Source organism: Xiphophorus couchianus, chromosome 19 (genome assembly GCF_001444195.1).
Source record: "Xiphophorus couchianus chromosome 19, X_couchianus-1.0, whole genome shotgun sequence".
NCBI lineage: Eukaryota > Metazoa > Chordata > Actinopteri > Cyprinodontiformes > Poeciliidae > Xiphophorus > Xiphophorus couchianus.
In genome coordinates, this window is record NC_040246.1 from 16591623 (window position 1) to 16609754 (window position 18132).

Consider the following 18132-nt stretch of genomic DNA (forward strand, 5'->3'; position numbering starts at 1 on the left):
TGGTGTGTTAATGTGAGACATAAAACATTTTTCATAAGACAAAAAATTTATTATTTAATTTAATTTTATTTTATACTATTATATTCTAAATAAGTTACTCAAGTAAATGTAATTGAGTAAATGTAGCAATATACCACCTACTTTTTCTAATTAGAGATTATTCGGTGCAAATCAGAAAGTGCTAATTCCCTCCCCAAATTACATTATTTAATCAAAAAGGTAGGGATGAATCCCACTTTGGTTCTTTCCCAACATGACTGGTCCATAAAGCAATGAATGACTGTTTAAAATGGAGAAACTTGATTTACTTGATTTTCTGGTACTGAATCCTTACATAAATCCTAAAGGAGGCCTTTGGAGTGAATAAAAAATAATTGCTCTATTGTATATTTATTTTAATTGTTGAAAAAGTACATTGTGACCAGTTCTGTCTTAGATGCTCTTTTTATGGTAGCTCAGTCCTGAAAAAATACAATACGTCATCCAAGACAGCAGGTGGCGCCGTAAGCATTACTCTTCTTGTAATATATTAGGTAAGACCGAATGAGCATTTCCTCACATTGACTCGCCACCTTCTCTCTGTTACGGAAGATACTTGACATCGTGTCAAATAATAATAAAAAAAATGCCGGGGATCTTGCGGACCGTTGCCAGCCGCGTCGCACCCGTCCTGCGGGGACACACTTTCTCCCAGACGGCGAATTTGTACACCAGGCCGCCAAAAGAGAAAATCAGCTTCGTTGTGAGTGTCTGAGCTAATGGCTAACTGCTAGCCGCTAACGATTGTCCTTTTGGAGGTCATAGTCTGTGCTCTCTCTAGCTATAGATTATAAATTTTTTTCAAAAACCAACTTGATTTTGGTGACTGATGGTGGATTCGCACACTCTTGTTTAGTGAAAATTTTTTTCGATTTATTTTTCCGAGTTTGGCATGAAGGGATTTGGAGACCTGATCCCTATCAGATTAAGAAACTGTTCAGAATAGTTGTTTTGCCTCTTCTAATCAATTATATAGTCACTTTAAAGGTCAACTAGTTTAAACAAAACTACTTTTAATGACCTAATACTACACTGAATCTTAATGAGATTCAGTTTTAAAATAACTTCATTTTAAGTCATTTAAAATGTTTAACTGATTCTGAACGTCAAAGTAAACTCCCTGAACAAATCCAAGTAGTAAAAACCAAAGAACCAACACATATTACTATTATTAAGGTACCGCTATTTTACTGTTCTTCTCTGACTAGCAGGTTTCTCTTTAGCAGCTTGTTTATTTTAAATAAATCCCTCCATCTTTAGTATGAACAGCAGGACATGTATGACACAATGTGCAGATACTTCTGAGACTTGTTCAGAGCGCTCTGTCGGGGGGAATTATCTGGAATAGAGAGAGCAGTTTAAACTTTATTACAACTACAGAGGAGCAACATAAAACAAGTTTACATGTAAAGGTTTCTGATGAGAGCTTTGTTTGCAGCTCAAAGGTGGCTCTGTTTTCTAACTATAGAATCACTAGGAAAAACAACTAACCTATTTTGATCTTTATTTCAGGATTGGATTTGTTAACTTTATGGATTTTATTTATTTAGTTTACTTCAGTTTGGCTAGAAAGATCAATATGTAGGTAATTCCTTATCCAGAGTAGGTATGGACAAGATGTGCTTAAAAATAATCTCTATCTTCAGAAATTTGCTGTGATATTGAATAAAAGCTCAGTTTGCTATAAATATCCAACAGAGCCTCGATGACAGAACTGGATAGTTTGCCTCACCAACTATGGGTTTGATGCTGATTGTCTATTGCATCTAAACTGTCCATATGTTTAGTGTTCAAAGATATAAGTTGGATAGATTTACATGTTTGGTAAATTGAAATGCAGACTGAAAGCAGTGCTGATAGACAGTTCTATCACTACCACTGAAATTACTTTTATGTTCTGTCAACTCCTCACATCTCAGTTGTCTCAGGTTTGTGTTTCTTTACGACATATTCTCCTTCCTGAGATTAATTCCTTGTTTTCTTTTTGTTCAAACCGGGAAATATCCCTACATGATTGTCAGGCTTAAGAAAAGTCAGTGCCATATATTTTTGCCTCAGTTTCACTGAATTCAATTCAAAACACTCCTTACTGTTTCGTCTATAAGATAAATTATAGTTCCAAAGATTTATTCAGTGTCTGTCTGAAGATAAATGACAAACCCTTCTTTGCTCCTTTAGCTTGAGGATTGTATTTACTCTTTTATCAGTCACTTGTTTGTAGACCAGGAGGTGATATCTGCTCTCCTGCCTGTTAGCTCAGTTTGATTGTATTGTTCTGCACTCATCTGCTGACTCATCAATCCATCTCTCTGTCTTTTGTCCAGGAATCATCAATTGCGTGGGTTGTGTTGTCTGCAACGGTCCTTGGACCCTCTGGATGGATCCTTTCTCACCTGGAGGACTACAAGAAGAGGGACTAAAGTGGAAACTCTGTCAGATGTGGCGCATCCAGCCTCCGTCTTATCCTGGGATAATCATCTTAATCTAATTCTGCAGAGATGTTTTATTGACCACTCTACCTCTGTTTCTTGTCCCTGTTACAACTTCACTTAAAATAATGGCTCTGACACGTCAATTATGCTACAATTTTGTTGTCAATCTTTCCTCATAAGGAGTGTTACAGAATTAAATTTTAACCTTAAATGATGCTGTTTGTCTATCATTTTTGTCAAGGTTTTACAGATTTCTGTCACAAATCTCAGGAACCTCAGATGACCCTGAAGAAAAAACAAGTACTCTAAAACCTGCTGGTGTTTAGAACAGGTTCAGTTAGTTTCTGAACATCTTTGGCTGATCACATGACTAGCGTAAGGCATTCCTACACCAAAGTAGAGTCAAAAACCTTATATAAACTAGCATGGCTAGTTGATATAAGCTTGGCTAGCTTACATCAAGGTTTTTGACTCTACTTTGGTGTAGTCAACACCAAAGTAGAGGTTTTGGTGTAGACTAGTATCAACTAGTCCTTGATATAAGGATTAGTTGACACTCCAGTAAGTGAGAGCAGCAACAATATCAGTACCAGTCCAGTTTATTGATGTTTATACTTATTTCATAATGTTTAATTTTGAATATTTTGGTCTTCCATATATTCGGATCTCAATGCGATTTTGAATACAGTTACATTTCTGTGTGAGAGAATAGCAGGAATGACCAATTAATATGCCTGCTTAATACAAATTATGTGCGAGGGAAATGCGTAAGTCAGGTAAAGAAGTGAAGTAATGTTTTTTTTTTATTAAAATTGACTCATGTGGATTTCATCTTTATCTTTACTCTGTGAGATGAGAGCTAAGGTCTTTGTCAGATAAACTGAGCCTGAATAAACAGTGCTCAGGAATTTAGATATATTGATCACTAGCTGTTGCATTAAAGGTAAATTACAAAAGTTAGATAAAGTCATGTTATTGGACTAAGAATCAGTGTTTTAAGATGAAAAAATCCATATTGAGATTTTTTTTCTAAAAATGAAAAATATGTAATTCATTCTGACTGTTTCATTAAATGACTAGTGATTCTTACATTTAATCTTAAACAATTGACAGCCTATAAGGAAGAACAATAAATGATTAAGCAGATAATAAAAGGAATCTGTATACAGCATATTGTTTTCCAGTGACAATTTTAAAGAGATTATTAACCAACCATCTCCCTCAATGTAGTCATATAGAAGCAGAAAAAATGGGTAAAGTCTGTATAGAGTCCATAAAGAAATGCAGCATTGGAATCTTTCCCTGACCAGATGTAAAAACCCAAAATTCACACATCCACCTTAAAATAAACTTGCAATGTTGTGGAGCTTTTTTTTAAACACAGTAAAAGTCTATACTTCATTCTTTTTTTCTAATGTGCGTTTTTTTGTTTTTTTTTGCTTCAGATTTTTGACACTAGCGGACTTCCATAGGTTCCGCTTTAAACTCACTTAACCCGCTGTTGGTCATGTGAGTTAGGAGGCTGCAGTCTGCTGTGTACAGTTTGATTAGAACCAGCGGGATTTTAGCAGGTAACGCTGCTCTGTTTTATTATTCTGGTGTTGAAAACAACTAGTAGCTGCAGAATAATGACGGGATAATTAACAACAGAGAATAAGTTAACGTTGAACAACTGCAGGAGTTTCCGTACATACTAGCGTTAGCTCCAATATCTGTTCTTGTTTATGGTTGTGATATAAGTGTATTCCCTTTGTTCACTGAGGGCTCTTATCAGCAGCATGAGGCTGGTGATTCTGGACGATTATGAACTGGCCAGTGAGTGGGCAGCTAAATACATCCGAAACAGGATCGTCGAGTTCAAACCTTCTGCAGACAGATACTTTACTTTGGGTTTACCCACAGGTAAACAGACTCTCTTTTACTGTATTTCTCTCCGAAGCCTTATTTGTGATTTCACTGGCTCTAATGCGCCATGATTCTGGCTTTGTTTCAGGCAGCACTCCGTACGGCTGTTACCAGAAGTTAATAGAGTTCCACAGAAGTGGAGACCTTTCCTTTAAGTATGTGAAAACCTTCAATATGGATGAGTACGTAGGTGAGTGCAATTTACTGCGCCTGTCCGAACACAACCAGTAGAGCTGGAAGTACAGGAAAATGTGCTGTTTTTTTCTGTACATGGCTATTCTAGTTCACTAAAATAACGGAATGCACAGCCTGTATGAAATGGTCGTGTTTGATTCAACCTAAACTCTCCAGAAAACATGGACTGCACATAAACACACCATCTCCTTTTGTGATATATGCCTATGGCAACATCATGCTGTGGGGATACTTGTTCATCAGTTGGAAAATAGGCAGTGTCCTAGAAGAAAATTGGTTTAAGCAAAAACACTTGAGGCTTGGGTGGAGATCTGCATTCCAACAGGGCAATATCTCTAAACATACAGCGTGAGCTATAAAAGAACTGTTTAAATTAAAGCATGTTTATGTGTTAGAATGACACTATCAGGGCTCAGAGGATATGACCTGAAAATTGATGTTCACGGTAATACTGCACGATTTTGGGGGAAAAAAAGAACGGTGATGTATGATGATGTTGGCAACAGCTCCGGCACACATAAATACTGTAGAATCTAAATAGAGAATGGTGGTTTGGGATTCTGGGAGGAAACACGACATGCTATAACTGTATCTCAGTAACATGGTTTTTACTGACCATGTTGCATCTGGAAAGATTTGCTTTTTCAGCAAAAAAATAAACAACTTTGTTGTAGCTTCCTAATATATGAACCAGAACATTTTAAAACAATTTCTTCTTCAATAAGCAATAAGGAACACATATAATAATATCAAAGAGCACCTGAAATCTACTTAAATGCTTATCTAATGTTTTTTGCAGTTCAAGCAGTTTTTTGCATCATTGATATTTAGTATTTTGCAACAATGATACATTTGCGAAACATTGTACCGCCCTTGCTCAGGCTCTTTCCTACTTTACTCTCTTACTACTTTGAGGGTATTTTGCAGAGAAAAATGGGCAGAAATCTCAGTCTCAGTTTGTAAATGGAAACTTCTAAACAAATTGTATTATCTATATCATTAAACTTTTAGTAAAAAGTGGTTGGCAAAACATGTAAATTGAAGTTATTTCAGCCATTCTGATTTTTCATTTTTCCCCCTCATGTCTGTTTTGTTGCTTGGATTAAATCTGTTGTCTGAATAAAACCTTTCAGTAGGGTTTTGTTTTTATCTTTCTCTACCTCCCCTCAGGCTGACGTTTCTCTGCTGACAGAGACAAGAATTCTGCCGTCTGTGCAGCTGAATCGATTAGATCAAATTTCAGTCACAAAAGTTAGTGGGGAAAAAAACAAAATACAGGCGGTTTGAAGCAAAATTACCTGATGCTTGCAAAATTTTCTTAACACCCTGTTAATTTCTAAAATTTATTTGCAAAAACGCCAGATTTTTATGTGACCATAACAAGATAATTCCTGGAAGAAATCAAACGTGTATTCCTCGAGTGTTCACCAGCTGGAGACTGTTGGTCGTCTTCTCTTATTGACACAAACGTTTTCGTCCTGCAGGTCTGCCTCGTGTTCATCCGGAGAGCTACCACTCCTACATGTGGAACAACTTCTTTAAGCACATCGACATCGATCCGGCCAACGCTCACATCCTGGATGGGAATGCAGAGGACCTAGAGGCTGAGTGCAATGCTTATGAACAGAAGATCGCTGCGGCTGGAGGGATCGAGCTGTTTGTTGGAGGTGAAAATTAAAGATTTTTTATTCATGGTTGTGCAGCTAATTTTCATTTTGATACAGATTTTAACTGATTACAATTTCTCTACTAAAAGCTGTAATTTAAAATAAAATGGATCATGAAAATATTTTTTACAGTCTCTTAGGTAAATTAGGAGCATAGGAGAATACTCACATTTTGTATGACAGCAGTTGTTGAAAAACAAGATTTTTCAGCTTCAAAACAAAGCTGATAAGACTTCAGTTAACATTCAAAACTGTTCTTAAAACATTATATTAGCTGCCAGTGCAACTAAACAGTAGTCTTCTTCTATAAACCTTAAAGATCTAGATACTTGGATACTTAGCAGGGATTTCAACAAGATTTCCAAGTCCAGGATATTTAACTGGCTGGCCATAGTTGAAACATCTGAAAATGGTTGACTTTGATTCTTCACTCAGTAACAATGTCCACACCAAAGAGTGGCGCTTAGATGATGTTTAGTGGCTTGGTATGTCTTAGTCTCTTGCATTTCCTGATGTGTTTTTGAAAGTTTTCATGTTGACATGCGGTGTCTTGAATCTCTCATCCCCTCCTCACAGGAATTGGCCCTGATGGCCACATTGCCTTCAACGAACCCGGCTCCAGCCTCGTTTCCAGGACCAGAGTTAAAACTCTGGCGAAGGACACCATCGTGGCGAACGCTCGTTTCTTTGGCAACGACCTCTCCAAGGTTCCTACCATGGCTCTGACAGTGGGAGTGGGAACCGTAATGGACGCCAAGGAGGTCAGCCCACCCTGTCCCCCCAGACATGGAAGCCCTGCCTCCACCTCATTGGGTTTTAATCTCCTGTTCTCCTTCAGGTAATGATTCTGATCACAGGAGCTCACAAAGCGTTTGCTCTGTACAAGGCCATCGAAGAGGGGGTGAACCACATGTGGACGGTGTCGGCCTTCCAGCAGCACCCGCACACTATCTTTGTGTGCGACGAGGACGCCACGCTGGAACTACGTGTCAAAACTGTGAAATACTTCAAAGGTACTGGCACATCCTGTTTATGTAAATGGGATGGACGATGTCTCTATATTGGATTTTTTCTGGGTTCTTGGAGAGCTTTGTATACAAGAAGAAACATTTCAGACTTCATTTTGAGTTTAGAGAAGCTAAAATTAGATTATCTGATCTCTCCTTGTAATTCTCACCAGAACTGTTTTTGCAGTTTTAGATTAGCTAAAGGCTTTAGATTTAAATTATTCAGTTTTATGATTTCAAATAATCCCAACACACCAGCCTTAATGTAACAAATGCAATGGGGTAGTTTTTCTATATCACTCTAGAATAGAATATTTAATATTTTAACAATATTGCAGAAGTGAAAGATTTTTTGGATACATTTTTAATGAGATTTAAACAGCATGTGCTGGTCAATAAGTTTACAGTTTTCCTGTAAAGTTATCCTGTAAAGAAACATGTCAACCATGTTTCCAGATTCAGTAACATTTTTTCATCTCTGCTACAGAACTATGCATCTAATATTTGTGGTTTTTTTTACTGTAGGTTTAATGCATGTTCACAATCGACTGGTGGATCCAGTTCTCAGCATAAAGGACCAGTGAAATAAAGAGAAGATGTTGCTGGATGATTTATACTGGTAGAGTTCCACAACCAAGGAGCTTTTATTGTTACTGCCAAATAGCTACAGGATGTTACTGAGAGCCAGCAGGTCAAGTGTGTTTGAAATCCAATTATGAAACTAGTTTTGTTCTGTAATTGAGGAACTAGAGAATTTTAAAATCAAACACTCCCTCTTTTGTGAGTTATCAACTTCTATAAAGACTTTTCTATTTATCGTTCCAGCATTCCTTTCATGTTTTTCTCCTTAAGTTACCTTCCCACTTGGGCTTTTTGCACACACTAGTACTGTAGTCACTTCATATTTTACAATAGGAAAAAAAACAAGTTTGTTAATTAGGATTTTACTCATTTTTGTCTTTCAGAAATGCAAAATAAAAGATGTCTTTATTAAATCAAGAGAAATGTATTTCTTGTAATAAAATGCTTTGGCATCTCTCTCTATATGTTGAGGGGCATTTAGAGTTTTTCCACAGGGGGCAGTAATCTGAAAGCTTTGAGAACATTTAATTTGTTTCGTTAACTCAACCACTAAGCAAAACCCATAGAGTTTAGTTACACAGTGATGTTTTTAAGCCTTTTTTTTAATAATTAATTTAGATTTTCTGCTTACAGCTAATAAAAACATAATGTTTAAGATAAAAATTTATCATACATATTTTATATATGTGGGCTTAATTAAAAGTTTAATACTTGCTAAAAGCTTATTTTCAGAAGGTTTGTTAATAAGCTTGACAGGAGCCTGCAATTCCTTTTACTGAGATGAAACTGCATGTCTTGTGTGATTTTGTGTGGCAGATTTTGTTTTACACACTTATACATCACAAACTCTCAGTAACAGGTTTCAGAGGAACAAAATGAAACATTAAAGCAGAGTTGGATTTATGCCTAATTTATTTCCATAAGTTTTTATACTTTAGTTTAATATAATTGTATAAAATCCTTTTTAAAATGACTTGGCAGAAACATAAAACTGCAAAGGAGGGAGAGGTGATTTGTTTTAATGAACATTATGGTATTTCAAATACAAAAACAAATATTGAACATCAGCAAAGTTATTTTCATTTAGTTGAGTATTAGTTGAGTATATTAATGACATTAATATTATTAAAGTATTACATTTAGTTGAGTACTTAAATTTCTTCTCACAAAACAAATCTGATATCAAGACTGAACTGCCTGAAATCTGGCAAGGCATAGAGTTAAAGATCAGATGGCTAAGCAGAATGTGATGCAATTGTTCTAACAGTCTGTGTGAGTGACGAGCACGTTTACAGATTGATGATCTATCTGCTACAATGGTGCTGTTCATTTCAGCAGCTTGTATCCAGAATACTGTTTGCTCTTTAGTGTCTAATTCAAGATTTATATTGTATGACCATAGAGTTTTGATAAAAGTGTATGTCAAATCGCCAAGTGGGTTTTAAATCTGGAAATATCTTTAGATATCAATGTGGCCAGTGAACACGGTGCAACAATGAGCCATCCTCAAACACTATTATACACACCTCAGTGACTCAAACACTTTGTAATCAGAAATATTGTATTCTGTGTTGTAGACTGAATATAATTTATGCAAATTAAAGACACCACAATGAGCATCTGTACTCATTAGTGTTGCACTGATAAATCATTATGTTCACTAAGCTGAGCCCATAGAAAGAGTCTGTTTTCACTGACTGTGTTAATTATCAGCTGCAGCTTCATCAGGACAGAGACGTCACATCAATAGCTGGCATCAACACCTGTTGAATTCAACACAAAGCAAAGCACAGCTGAACTCGTTGCAGCGGAAAATGACTTATGTAGTCATCTTAAATGCAAAAATGCCAGAAAAAAGTTATTTGTAATGATCTTTGATGGGGTTTTTTTTGCTGTTGTTTTTTTTAAGAAAAATCCAGCAGAGATTTTATATTAATGTATACTGCCACAAAGACCACATCTATTTACCAGGGCTGTCCATTAATTTTTCACCTAGAAAATGAAAATCTGCATTCTGCACTTAATGCAAAGGTGTGGCTCAGAAATCTGAGGGCTTGACTTTTAAACTGACCTCAGTCAGAAAAGTTGGATTTAGAAATCAAAATGAAAGCCTTTTAAGGTGCTGCTGAGCATCTTAGAATGTTATATCTTATGCATAGAAGATATGTCTTATGATGATTTCATTTAGTATAAATTAAATTAATTAGCAGCTTTGATGTATAGAGCGTAGCCTATAAAAAACACCAGCAGACAAAGGGAGTGAGATATGACTTAAATAAACATCTATCTTGAAAAGTTTGTTCCTAATTACTGAACAGAAAGAACACAGTAGCTTCAAGAGTTCGATTAGAAAAATACTAACTATGTATTGTGGTCAGAATTTCCAGATGGAAATCTTTGTCTTGACTAGAGTAACATTCATGCAGGAACCATCACTGACTTCAAGACGTGTTTGCAAGATGAATTGAACAATATCTGAAAGATAATGACTTGGTTTTCTTAATGTCGGAACATTTTCTGTCTAATGCAGGTACAGATGGAATATTGACAAATTAAATGGATTTGAAATATTTAATATCTTAGGTCCGTGTTGTTGGCAATAAATTGCAATTTAAAATTCTTTAACTTTTCCACTTACTCTGAAGTTTCCTTTATTTGTCGAAACTAAAATGAGACCGGCTCTAAACACTAGATGGCAGCAGAGTATCATACCGTCATGGTGAGCTTTTGGCTCATTTGAACCTGGCAGCTGATGTTATAATGGAGAAGCGTGATCTGTGGTTTAGTGTTGGTTGTTGGAGATCAGATGAAACTCCATTCACATTACAAAGACCTCACACTGTCACATTGAGTTTATCTTCAGGATGATCTCAGCTGTTTTGTGTTCTGGAAACACGTTTTCCAGACAACTGGTTCATCAGCTCAAAGTTTCTCTCAGAACGAGCCTGATCATAAACAGGCACCTTTTACATTTTGTAATAGCTGAATCCTCTGCAGATGATTAGATATGACATGGATGAACATCGAATAATGACTGAATGTGGTGAGAGCTGATTGAATGTGATAGCAATGTTCTTGCACTTTTGTTCATTTTCTCACATGGACCAGTCAGAGTCTGGTGACTGAAATAGATCAATAAACCCGTAGGGATGTAAATAAACCCAAAGAATCAGCAGGAGTTGATGTTAGCTGTCTCTCATTACTTTCTGGGCCAGTTTTCAGTCCATTACTTCTCACTGATGACCTTCTTTTCCTAACAGAACTTGATGTAATAATAATCAGCCCTTGTAACAGTGATTTATCAGCAGGTGCTGTTCTTGATGGTCCACTCTGTTGATCTGTAGTCCATCTGTGTAGCTTAGCCTCAGGCTGAGACAGTAAGTGTTCACTGCATGTGTCATTTAAAGTTAGCCCATGTCATATCTGTTTTCTATTGGAAACTAAACACTGGTACACATGATTATCAAGATGAAGTAAACTTTGAATACTTCTTGCCAGAAATTCATCTGACATCAATTGAAAGAAACCCCTGAAGAAAGAAATTATGATTCAACATGCAACTGCAATGATGCTTAAAAAGTTTAAAATAACTTGGAAGGTGGATTCCAACGATTTGTGCTCCGAACCTCAGATATTGTCATGAGCATATGAAAGAAAAAAACCATGTATTCAGAAAATGTCAGGGATTAGATTGTAGAAAAAGTTTAAAGAATGGTTAAGTTCTAAAACAATATTCCAAGTTTTGGACATCTCTTAGAGCTCGATTTAGATTTTCATTTCAAACAGAAAAGTTATAATCTATGAATAATTTTCATCTTACCTCAAAGCTTTGTACTACCTTGACTTACCCAATCACATAAAACTTTTCACAAAATCTGAGAAATTTCAAAGTTCCAATCTCCAACGCCCTGTAGATGTGGCACACATTGTTTTTTTTTCTCAAACATCACTATTATCAAGCCTTCATAATCAGATCCAACATGCATATTACATCCTAATAAGTTTATTATGCCTGGAAATCATTTACATAATGAGCAAACTGATGAGCATCCAGGTTGATGAAGATTGGTTCATCTGAATGTGACATTTCTGCTCCTTTTTATTCAAATGAGACTCTTTAAAATGGAAATTGGAAATTGCAAAGCAGTCTGTAAATATATGTAAGACTAAATGAAAGCGAACAAATATGCATCCATCTTATTTTTAATCATATAGCTGATATATGAACAGCTTTTTACCAAGCTCCTGAGAGGCATGGAAACTTTGACGAGTCTAAGTGTGAATAATGGGAAGCTTCAGGAAGCCTCCTGAGGCGGAAAGTTTAGTTTGATTAAACTCCAAGCAGTCAAAGATGACGACTTCTGACAGCTGGAGACTCGATTCAGTTCCAGGCAGCAGCTAAAGTGGCTCCTTGTGGGTTTCACGAGCTTTCTCAGAGGTCTGTCCTGCAGAACTAAATCTGCAGCAGATGTTCGGCTGATGCCCAGCTGATATTTACTGGTGCATCAGGGGGAAACTGCCTCATCAGTTTATTTACACCAGAAATAATTAGTGTTCTCATACTTCAGGCACATACATTGTACAATCCTGAGTACACTGGATGAGGTGGGGGAAATGAAACACATTAAATAGAAGACAAGGTCTAGTTTTGAAATATTTGTAGCTGTTTTTGATATTTTCCTGTTAGGCTTCAAATATTCTCAACTATTTCCTGTGATGCCTTCCGGCTCTGTACATCTGTCTCTCATCCACAATCAGTGCACCTGTCTTCAGTCAGTAAACCATGTGCTAAGTTCTTAAGTTCCCCGGTTTCCAGCACTTCCTGCTACTTGTCATTATAATTTTGGCTTTGGATTTTATTACTTTCAAGGTTGGACTAAATGGCACATAAAATGTACAAAACTCTTTTAATTTAAAGGGCATTTGCCAGCATACTTACTAGCATGAAAATCTGTAAAAATGAAAGAAATGTATTAAAAAAGTACAACTGAGATTCATGAGACTTTCAAAGATAAATAAATTTAAAATGAACATTTCTGAAATATAAATAGCCTTTTGAGGCGTTCCCACTAAAACAGGATGCATTTTCCTGTATTGACTGACCCAGCTTGAGGCTCATGACTCACCATGGTTTCGGACAGAAAACAGATTTTCTTAATTTGATAAAATCTTTTTTAAAGTGGATATGTTGAATGAATGTGAAATACATTTGTAAAGATACAGATATATGTCTTAATCTTACATACATCATTCCACATAGCACAACTCTTTAGCTCTGGCCTCAATTTAAAATGCTGTATTGATCAAAGCCCTCTTTTTTTATTAAGAGAAGAGTTCTTTTGTTGCGCCATCTGTCTTCAAATTAGACATGATCTTTCTGTTATTTTAAAACTAATTTTTGATTTGTAAAGCATCTCTTCCATGACGCAGATCCACGCTGCGTTTTCACTTCTGAGAAATAATTTTAAAAAAAGCTCTTGAATTTCTAAGATTATTTCGGTAAAACCAATTTTATCCAAACAGATATTTTTCCACCTGACTGTGAATCATCAGCACATCATGTCTGCTGCACATGTTGACGCAGGAAGCCGGTTCTGACCCGATTGCAGCTCACTGAGTATGCTATTCATGGTCAGTGTGGCTGTCTGGTCTGCTACCATGGAAACTGAAATTTCTGTGATCAGGAAAATGAAAGTAATTCTACACATCTGACACAACACATCAGTTTTACTGCAGGAGTCTATTTTTTTTTACCAGTTTCTCCTCTCTCACTAATTGGCAGATGTTTGAATGTCAACAACAATCTGTTTTCAAAGTCTGTTTCATCACAGGAACACAACGAGGCTGCCGTGTCTCTACATTTGTACCTTTGTACAAATAAAGATTTGCTTTGCATCATGAATCGATTGATGTCCACCCGTTGAACTATCTAAGATAGTCAGCCCAGCATATTCTTATTTCCAAATTTTCATAGAGACCATTTGAAAACAAATTGCATGGGACTTCTTCGCAGACACGCCGCATGTCTACAGCGTTGTTGTGAACAAACAACCAAAAATAAAAAAGGAAAACAGAACAGAGGCAGGTGATCATCACCAAACTCATCCATAAGCTTTGCTTTTTTTGTAGTCCTACATGTCACATTAAAGGTCCTGCCGAACTCTTTCAAACACAGACGCTACGACCACAGACTTTGAATAGGCCAATGGTAATTAGTGCAGTTGCTGAGGCTTTCACTTCTGCACACTGAAATCTTTGTCCAATCTTTTTTGCAAAACAGTTCAAACTAATTTAGATTACGTCTGTTGTAAATGGTTATTTTAGTAATAGAATAATCTATTAATTATTCTGACTATTAGTCGAGTAATAAACAATTTCAGCAATATTGGTAAATTCTCTCAGATATTGGCACAAAGTTTCATAATGGCGCATCCTTAACAATTACACTTCTGTAGCTTGAAAAATTTACCAGTCACAATAACAGCTCACTTTTTAAGTCAACCTGAACAAAAAATACACAAAACTCTAAAATTATATTCAGTGTAATAATAAAAATAAAAAAGCATTCTCACAAAGTCACTTAAAAATAGGTGCATGCTTCAGTTTTTAGTTCATGCAAAAAACTTAGCTATACAAAGTGAACCTTCCCTTTGCATAGCTTTTGTGTTCATGTGAGCGACAGGAACTAACACACAGGAACACATGCCAGCTTTGTAGTAGTGTTCGCCACAGTTCTCTCTGCTACCCATTTATTGCAACCAGGATAGTAAGAAATTCAATTTTCAGTTTTGTCCTAATATCCACTTGAGCTTAGCATCAGCTACAGTGCACATACATACATTCCTGAGCTGAGTCAACCGTTGGTAAGGACATTGGAAGAGATACACATAGTGTTAGAGAGACAAGCTGACACATCATTACACTCTGAAATGGGTGAAGCAGGAAGGAGCACCTGAGGTCTGAGATAACACCAACAAGGGTCTGTTCACAACCCCAGACATATGGACTGAACAGTAACCACCACAGGAAGAACTGACAGGAGATGGTAAAATGGGACAAGAATCCACAGTTAAAACCCTAAATACTTTTACAAGATGTAAAAACTCTTTAACTTGAACTGTTTATCGTTTGATTTTGACTAAATATTTATCTGAATATTGATAAAACAATATTTTATTGATTAATGATGCAAATACATTTTACTAAATTCATAAATGAGAAATTGTATTAAAATATACATGTTCCATTATATTAAAGTCTAAATGGTGTAAATATATTGCACATTTTGCGCTAATTTTTATTAAAAAGTAAATCAAGAAAGGCACTGAGGCTTAAAATATACAACAACTGTCACGATACAAACATTTTCACCTTTTCACTAATTTCAGGTTTTATGTTAGTGGCTGAATCTGCATTTGTGGCCATTACTGCAGCGCCTACATACTGAGAAATGAAACATCTGCTCTCCTTTTAATTAATTTCTGAAATCATACCAGTGGATTTAATCTTACTGAAGACATCTGTCATGTGGATGATTGAGAATCTGAGAAACTTTTAGTTTGTTGGACAGACCGCAGGAAGAGTCAGGGAAGCCAAACTTCTCGGTCCACTGATAGAAAAAATAAGATGGAAGACCCAGAAGGATAGAGTATGGAAAATCAGTCATTAGTCATCAGTGATTAAAAAGAGTCTTTGTCACTATATTTATCTTAAAAATCTGTTTACTTTTGCTTGCATATCCCTGAAGGCATCCCCTGCAGCTAGACATGAATAACTGAGACTTTGCTCCTGAAGGGGATTTATGATTCCAAACCTGGAGAGACTCAGCTTCCATTGTGTTGCACAATATGCTTCTTAAATAATGAGGCTTGTTGCATTAATAAATCATGTGGCATCTGAAGGAGTGCAGATTGATATTCTATGTGTTTAACCGTGAGGCGGTGTGTTGATTGATCTAAAATCGCTGGTTTTACAAAATAGGAAAGAACTCAAATAAACCCTACCCTGGTAAAGTATTCACACCCTTGAAGTTTATCCACTTTGTGTCATATTACAACCACAACCATCAGCCTATTACTTGGAGATTTTAAGTGATTGGCCATCATAAAGTAATGTATATTTGTGATATGAAAAAAAAGGAAACGTGGCTTAAAGCTTTCTACACATAAAAATTTGAACTTCTTCATTATTCCCAATTTTACTTTCAAATCTCAAATCTGGTGTCATATCATCATCACATCATCAGTGGTATTTGACACCTTTCTGAAGCATTCACTAAAAATGAAATGACAGCCTTCGAGCTTCGATGGTTAAAATCCAACCTGCAGAATAGAATTAGAAGATGAACTCTTCTTGCAGACACAAAATGATTGCTCAGTCAAACTTCATTGGTCTTTGATTGACAATAAAAACACTGAGCCTGTCACTGTGCTACATTAAAATATCCCAGAGGAAACATTGAATCTGGTTCTCATCATTGTTCTCCATGTCACACGGTTGGATAAACACCTTTTGTCAAGAAGAAATGGAAATCGCATGAGAAAATAGACTTTGTCCTGTCTATGATTCATTCAAATAAGCCTACATATATTCAGTTATTCCATTATGGATTAAATTGCCAGCATTTTTCTGGAAGAATAAACCACAGACGTTTTCTCGTCTCAACTGCAGTGGTCTCAAACTCCAGTCCTGAAGGGCAGTTTTGCCATTTAAATCCAGTGTGTTCGACAAGGGACACATCTAAAAGTAAAAAGAATGCAGTTTGAGACCACTGCTTTAAGTCAATGTAGAGATTATGCTCTTATGACAGAAGTCTGTTACATATTGACACATTTCAGTTAAGAAAACATTGACAAACCTAAAAAGGATCTTTTGTGAAATCCACTCATAGTGCTATATACAGAAAGATTTTGATTTTGCATTTGGTTTGAGTTGCTAAATAGTTAAAATCTGCTGAAACAGGACTTAGTTCGACTACTTATTAAACGTCCAGTGCTCTACTTTTTTCTCTTCAAACTCAACGTGACATGATATCTATCTCTGTTCTTAGGCCATTTAGCCTATTTTTGGGGGTAGCAAGCCAAAGTCAGCATCCTGTGTAAAATCTCACTGGATCAAATCAACCCTGACTATTGGTCCATTTTGAGCCACTATGATGTTTTAGAAAACAAACCCAAATTAGATTGTTTTGTACCAAGCTGTTTTAACAGTTGGTGGCCTCAAACGTTTCATGGTGATATTCACCTTGAGACTTCCTGAACTGTTTAGGTGTTTTGTTTGTGCAGGTTCAGCTAAATGGCTAAGAGTCTGAAAGTCCTTCAGACTCATATATATCCTTCAATATATATGAGGGTAAACAATGTAGAAGTTGCTGGGACTTTGACTATTGCTATTTGTCTCCTTCATAAATTACCACTTAGTCTGTTATAAGGTCCAAACCACACATTAGGCTGTTACCACAAATGTAAAGTTTGGAAAGTCGATGGCAGTTTAAATCCATATTTGGGTAAAACAGAAACATGCTATTACGATCTCGTGGTTGGTCTGGGTCCAAACGATGCTCTATTTGGGCCCAGCTCCTGATCTTTAGTTTACTTAGCTCACTTTGCCACTTCAGGTTATCTTTCCTGCACAAAGTCGAGTTTTGTCGATACTTTTTGCTCAGTGAGGTAATCCCTCATGCTGTCAAAATAAGCACCCCAATTAAGCAGCACCTAAGGCTTCAATGTAGAGGGAAATTAATGTAATCTATTGCTTCCACACCACTGGTTTGCAGTGCTGCAGAACATTTGGTGGAAGATTGGAAAAATGGTACATTTCTTCTTCATTCTTTAAAAAGGCAAAGGCCATCAAGTAAAGTATTGCCACGGACATATATGTCTCATACATTTTTCATTATGCATTTCAGTGAACGAATGGCATGCCACACTTCCCCCCGGGTGCCTCATGGATCTGCAACCAGAGAGATTTCTGCTAGGGCTGCTAAGATTAGCTCTATTATTTATTAAAGCTGATAGATTGTAAATGTCTCCATGACAATGTCCCATGTCTATCTTTATCTCCCTGATCTCTGTGTGTGGGTGGATAACTACTTGTACAACAGATCCTGTGAGACGAGAACTGAGGTTTTAGATAGCAGAAAATCTAATTTAGATCCAAATTCTACGTCCCGAGATGCATGTCAAACCAGAATAATGACCTTATTTCTTTCAGAACACATGCATAGAATGCAAAGACAGGAGACTCCTTATATTTCATTATCTGAAAGAAAAAAATCTTGGTAGGCTCAGCTGGTGAAAGGCTCTG

General features: G+C 36.4%; 2 protein-coding genes across 4 annotated transcripts; both read left to right on the forward strand.

Annotated features, from left to right (window-relative positions):
• The first annotated feature begins 518 nt into the window (after positions 1–518).
• Positions 519–2686, forward strand: cox8a (cytochrome c oxidase subunit 8A). Its single transcript, XM_028001111.1, has 2 exons — positions 519–742; positions 2364–2686. Exons 1-2 carry the CDS (start codon positions 626–628, stop codon positions 2457–2459), a joined length of 213 nt encoding a protein of 70 aa, XP_027856912.1. The 5' UTR covers positions 519–625; the 3' UTR covers positions 2460–2686.
• A 1224-nt stretch (positions 2687–3910) lies between these two features.
• On the forward strand, positions 3911–8289 carry LOC114134481 (glucosamine-6-phosphate isomerase 2). 3 transcript variants are annotated; one of them, XM_028001108.1, is made up of 7 exons: positions 3911–4042; positions 4234–4373; positions 4465–4566; positions 6056–6238; positions 6815–6999; positions 7077–7251; positions 7771–8289. In XM_028001108.1, the coding sequence occupies exons 2-7, from the start codon at positions 4250–4252 to the stop codon at positions 7827–7829; spliced, it is 828 nt and encodes a 275-aa protein (XP_027856909.1). In that variant the 5' UTR covers positions 3911–4042; positions 4234–4249; the 3' UTR covers positions 7830–8289. The 3 variants fall into 3 exon arrangements, with proteins under 3 accessions (XP_027856909.1, XP_027856910.1, XP_027856911.1); XM_028001109.1 differs by having other exon boundaries at positions 3921–4042; positions 4249–4373; XM_028001110.1 differs by having other exon boundaries at positions 3931–4042; positions 4246–4373.
• Positions 8290–18132: the final 9843 nt, after the last annotated feature.